Source organism: Cyprinodon variegatus, unplaced genomic scaffold, assembly GCF_000732505.1.
Source record: "Cyprinodon variegatus isolate N-32 unplaced genomic scaffold, C_variegatus-1.0 Scaffold810, whole genome shotgun sequence".
NCBI classification, from domain to species: Eukaryota; Metazoa; Chordata; class Actinopteri; order Cyprinodontiformes; family Cyprinodontidae; genus Cyprinodon; species Cyprinodon variegatus.
The window spans coordinates 370,186-376,312 of record NW_015151263.1 but is presented as its reverse complement, the minus strand read 5'-3'; the positions used below and the strand labels follow the sequence as shown (position 1 = coordinate 376,312).

The 6,127-nt window shown below is 34.5% G+C and overlaps 1 protein-coding gene and 1 long non-coding RNA gene across 2 annotated transcripts in view; both read left to right on the top strand.

The window, feature by feature from the left end:
* Positions 1–438, top strand: LOC107098793. The gene is made up of 3 exons (XR_001481911.1): positions 1–43; positions 122–160; positions 258–438. It is a non-coding gene; the product is annotated as an uncharacterized LOC107098793 (long non-coding RNA).
* The window catches only part of LOC107098790 (OX-2 membrane glycoprotein-like), a 10,100-nt gene that overhangs the window by 3,575 nt on the left and 398 nt on the right, over positions 1–6,127 (top strand). The window contains exon 2 of the mRNA XM_015396638.1: positions 5,565–6,125. Coding sequence (XP_015252124.1) covers positions 5,565–6,125 — 561 coding nt within the window. The remainder of the gene's footprint in view (positions 1–5,564; positions 6,126–6,127) is intronic.

The window sequence follows — 6,127 nt, the reverse complement described above, 5'->3', positions numbered from 1 at the left end:
AAGCTGATCACCGTTCCTGGAGTTAAAGGAACATCTGATGATGGTGAGGAACTCTGACAGACTCATGTCGAGCTGAATAATCATATTTTAATTTAAATCTCATATCTTTCTTTTTCTTCAGGTTTTGATGTAGAATCTGCTTCAAATAACAGTGCTGTTGGTAAGTTAATGTTCAGGAGTTTTCAGTTTTATAATTAATTTCATTATTATTCATGATTTAGTTAATCATATCAGCATTTTTTCCTGTGTCTCCATAGCATGGTGTATAATCAGTGGATTCATGGTTTGCATCGTTGCTTTTCTCATCATTTTATGGTTCACAAAAAGGGCAGAAAAAAGGTATTTCTTTCACACAGTGTCTGAATTGTCACCTGGATGTTCAACTCAGCAGATTAATGTTTGTGGATTATTGAGATATATATACTTTTTAATTTCACAGGGGGATTGAAGTTGTACAAAGCATGGCACTTGAAGATGCATTGAACACGGAAGCAAAAGATCCAGTGAAAAAGCCATGTGAAGATTCATTGAACACATCATCTATAGATGCATTGGACAGGCTATTTGAAGAATCATTGATCCCGCTACATGAAGATACATGGAGCAAACAATTGTAAGACCTTCTTTACTTTGCTCTTCATTCATAGTAATATTCTCCTTTCTCTTACCTCTACCTTTACTTCTTGCCTCCTTTTTTGTATATTTAGTCCTTAAAATGTAAATCTAGAAAACTTTAAATCATTCACTTGTCAATGCAGCTTCTTCTTCTCTGGTGTGTTCATCAGATTTATCTTACTGTGCAACTTTTAGAGTTTATTATTTTTATATAACTTAACTTTCAACCAAAAAGTTATTGTTTCTTTTATTTTTCAGTGTTGAGGAACCTTCAATAGTAGAAACACGTATAGAAAGCATAGTGACACCACGATGCAGACAGCGGCAGTCAGAAGTAAAACCAGCAGGAGGGTCTGAACAAACTAACCCACCAGTCTGCAGTGGAAGAGATGAAGCAGCCGACCTGAGATCAAAGGATGTGGAACATGAAAAACTATTGTGAGGTTATGATGAAATAATTTATAATAATCTCAATGAGATGCTTGATTTAGTCGGTTTACAAATATGTATTTATTCCAAACTAAAGCAAAATGTAAAACAGCTCTAGTTCCAGTGGTGTGAAATGGGTAGATGTCCGCTTGCCTGTCATGGTAACTCAATGAATCGGAGCTTGACTGATGATGTTTTTCCTAGTTGTTTCACACATGCTTGATGCTCACTACAGGAATAGTTTGGTTCCTGTAGCTGTTTCTCTTTTAAATAAATCTTAATGTGCTTTCACCCACTTATTTATTTCCATCTCCAATGTTTGGTCAAACTCTCTTGTCTCTTCTTATGCTTTTAATAATTTCATACAGTCATGTTAGGAATATTAAATAGGCATATTTATTTATTCATTTTTCTTTTAGCAATGTTCAGTGAGGCGCTGGGAGTACCTATTAAAGTCTGATTGTACTAAATTAACTTGTCTTCTGTATGTGTTCTGAGTTGTTTTTGTAGTTTATTTAATTTAAGTGTTGAGATGCCCATTTTCCAAACTAAAAAAAAACATATTTACCTGCAGGTATCAATTAAGTTACCTTCAACCTTAAATGACAATGGGATGCCCACCTCCCTCCACTGGAAATGGCCACACAGTGACACCCCATGTATATTACCATAGCTCTGTGGTGTAGGTGAACATGAAATGAAACATTTGGCCCTTTCTTAAAATCATTTTATATATTCAAGACTGTTTCAAAGAGGACATTTCCTTATGGAATGAATGACATATATATTCTTTTTACTAACTTGTGGTTGTCTGTCAGTGTGATTAAAATGCAGCAAACCACTTTTGAATGCATGTGTTTCCTTCTCCATTAGGCTGCCATTACATCCACCATCAAATTCCAGTGAGTCTATATTAATGCAGACCTACAGTCGCCTAGATGTGTGGAGCTAAAGGAGATCCCTCAGCTTGTGGATATTTGCCACATTTCAGGCATTCAGTGGAAGATTTAGTTTAATGAATCGTATCTTAAACAGCATCCAGAAAGCTCTTAAAGTGGCATATTTGGACAACTATCTACCATTTGGGAAGTGAAAAAGAGAAATGAAAAATAGAACTTAAGTCAGATTTGTGTTTTTTTTTGTGATTTTTAGCTATTTTTATTATTCATAGGTATTAATAATGAGATGCTTTAACTATTATACAATTTATATTTTTAGAGATGCAAAACACCCTGTGTAATTAAAGCGGTAAACAAAGGAGACAAAGACTTACCGTAACAAACTATTATTTATGCAGTATCACAAGCAAAAAAGGTCTTGAAATCTAAGCAAAAGTTATTTATGTGCTAAACTAATTCTATTTTTACCATTTCAAATAAAAATATGAAAAAAGTATTTTTTAATTTAGCTGCCTTTCTCAAACTGCAAACAAGAAAACGGATTAAATTGAATTTTCTGTATTTTAAAGACGCACATCTTTATATAAACTCTTTTTTTGTCCTTTTTTTTAACCTAGTTTCTGAAATAAAAAAATAATGAGAAAAAAAACACCTTTCTTTCATATTTTGAAATATTGAAATGAAATTGCTGGCAAAATGAGAAAACAAAGAAAATTAGATTTGTCTGCATTCTGGCACTTAAATGCTTCCTGCTGTGACGTCACTGCAGCCAATTGGTAAGATTTAATGTTTTTAACATTATTTAAAGTAACCCCTAACTTTACATTACTCCTCATACAAATTAATCACAATTTCAATTTGTCCATTAAAAAGTGCTTAACATAAAGAATGTGCAACAATATGACCTAGTAGAAATTACACAAAATCTGCTGCTATCAATGAAGTAAATAGGTGATTGACTCATGGGGTTAAAGAAAAATACAACAGTGTTTACATATATTTTTGTAATAAAAACACAAACAAAAAACTTGTTTAACGCTGAATCTTAATCATGTTTGGTTAAACACAATATTTTCATGTTAGCAGGGTAGGAAAAACAATTTAAAATATCTAAATATGATTAAGTAGATGCCCCAAAAAAAACGGTTGCATTATTTTTTTCAGTGTACATTTATTTCTCAGATAAAATGAATCCTCTTATCAATGATCAACAGTTCATTACATGATTTTAGGAGCCTGCCACACTTTTCAGAAATGTTATACTAAAAAAAAATTTTTGAAAACTGATAATTTTCTTCCATTTCAAAGTTGTATAGACGTGCTATATCACATTGTTCTTTCACATAAAGTCCCAATGAAGTACACAAACTTTTGTAAATCTGGTGTGGAAAATCATACGGGGGTGTGAATACTTTTAACATATTTTTTTGGTTTTCCATCGAGCTCTTCCTGTTTTATTTTAATGAACTGTATGAATGACAAACACTTCTGTGTTTTATTTTGATTACTCACAAACTCCACCAACCAAATTATTCTTACAGATGCTTGAAACTTAAAATTTAGACTTTGGATCATCTTTATTGTGCGTTAAATCTGTGAGCTTTATAACTCAGATACCGAAAGTAAGATATGGTTATTAGTTTAATGCTGCTTTTATTCTTGGTTAATGTCAAAATCAAACAGTTTCAGGATGTTTTCTTTAAAATTGGTGGCTGATAAATAATAAGTATTAATCAGATTTTTTTTTTTAAATAGAGATTAATCCTGATGTAGAATTGTTAACCCCTCCCACACCTGTCGGGCCTCCGAAAGCGTTTTAAGTGACTAGTGACATCACCACTGAGCAGAAACCTCCCCTGTCTGAGCTTCAGTGCATGGATGCATGCAGGACAGGAAACATGGCTGGGTGTTAAAAAACAGCTAAATGCAACCTGCTGTTATAATCAGCTGTTTTTTAGTAAACGTCATCCTTCAGACAGGTGAGAGTTAATTTGTCTTGATTGACTGAAGTAGACATTTTTTACTATTGTTAGAAGTTCTCTTCTATTTTTGGTCATTTCTATATATCTATGCAGTGGTTTAGATGCTACATAAGATTTGAGAAAATATGTGTTGTTATACATTAACTGGATGATTTATACAGTAAGGAAGGCTGTTTGCTCACTAAACAAAAGTGTCCTATAATGACTGCATTTACTAACTCCTTGTTTTTAGCCATAATTTGTTCCCTTTGTCTTTTTTGCATTGATGTTTAATGCATATTATTTAACAGCTTTTGAAAAAGTTTACCAACACTATGCTCATTTTTTTGGTGTGGTTTTTTCTACTGTAGTCACACTTTAGAGCTTTTCTTTCTTTCTTCAGCTTCCTTCCTGGTGTGTTGAAGAACTGGTCTAACTGGTTTCTCCTCAGGCAGCTTCGCTAACGCACTCATTTTGTTCTTTAACCCTTTATAGGGCAAGTTAGTGTTTTGTTCACTTGCATATCCCTTACAAATGGAGTCCCCCCCCCGCCCCTCAGTGAGGTCTAGAAGCACAAGATCCAGCAATTCAGCAAAGATCCCGCTACATGGCTGTACAACTTATTTTGGCATTTGACCAATTAGATGAACCCTTGAATGATATACCGTATTTCCTACCGGAAATTAAGTTGTTGAAAAAAAAGGCAAAAAGCTGATTGAAAAGTTAAAAGTAACGTTAAAAAGTTAATACGCCTTGTTAATAATTATATTTAGGTTTTAAAAACTAAAAAATGCAAGTACCAGTTTAGCATTAATGCCTCTCAGGTTATATTGGACCAAAAAAAATGTGTTTCTTTCCCTTTCAGAGTGTTTTTCATTCATTTCTTATAGAAGAACTTTTGTTATTTTTATGTTTTTTCTTTTCGGGCAAGTTGGCATTTCTTGTTGTTACATTGACGTTCATTTTTGCCATCCATATTTTTTGAATGTTACAAAGGTAATAAGGTCTTTTCTTGGATTCCAATGACACTATTGGCTTGAAATTTAGATTTTCAAAGGATTTCAGTGAGTTACCTATAAAGGGTTAACTTGATGATCACTTTAAAATATTAACTTTACTATCCTAAAGACATTTTGTAAGTGATTCATGGGGATACTTTAGGTTTAGTTATATCAGACCAAAGAAGTCTCAAAAACGAGAGGGTTAAACTGTATTATAACCGCTCCCTCTGTTACCTTTGACCTCATTTCAAAGTGGTAAATATTTCACTCTTGTGGATGATTGTATATCTTATCAGCTTCTGGAAGTAAAAACCCAGCTGGTACATTTGCTGTATTCATCTTTAAATCATTTTGAGTTTGGGATTTTCATTCAAACAGAATCAGCATCATGACTCAAGGTTCTATAACTTTTATGACAAATTAAACGTAATCAGATTCACCAAAATCTGTGGTCAGTAATGTTCTAAGTATCAGATTGTGATCAGAAATACATGTCTCCAATTTATTGATGGAGATTAAGTTTTGTGCACCAGTTAAAATCTCAACAGCCCAACTGATTGGTCCGGATTGTGAAGCTGCTTCTTCCTGAAAGGTTTTTCAGGAATTTCCAATAACTAATATCTGTTAAAGCTCTATTTCTCCCCATATGTTTCCTCCAGGTCAGTTTGCTCTAATAGAAACAGAGGAGACTGTGTGGGCAGCAGTAGGTGATCAAGCCTCTCTAAGCTGTCAGCTCACTGAGGATAAAGACGTTCTAAGGATCACCTGGCAGAAAGTCCGCCATGATGAACAGAAGACTCTTGCCTCCTATACAAAGGAATATGGGTACAGAGTAAGACCTGACCTGAAGGACAAGATGGATTTTCTCTGTGAAGATCTTCAGAGCTGCTCCATGGTGATCAGGAAGGTCATGGAGGAGGATGAAGGCTGCTACCAATGTCTGTTTAGCACCTATCCTAGAGGAATCCTGATTGTCAGGACCTGCCTCAGACTCTATGGTGAGGAAAGGAGGCATGCTGCAAAGGTAAAAAAGTTTAATATTATCATCAAAATGATGTTTGTTCTCCTCTCAGAGCTGCATGAACCCATCCTTGATGTCAGCAGATCAGATTTTTCTGCAGAGTCAGTTGTGTCCTGTTCAGCCACAGGTCGACCTGCTCCCACTGTAACACTGACTGTTCTACAGCAGAACCTCAGCTTCTCCCACTACAACAGCAGCAGT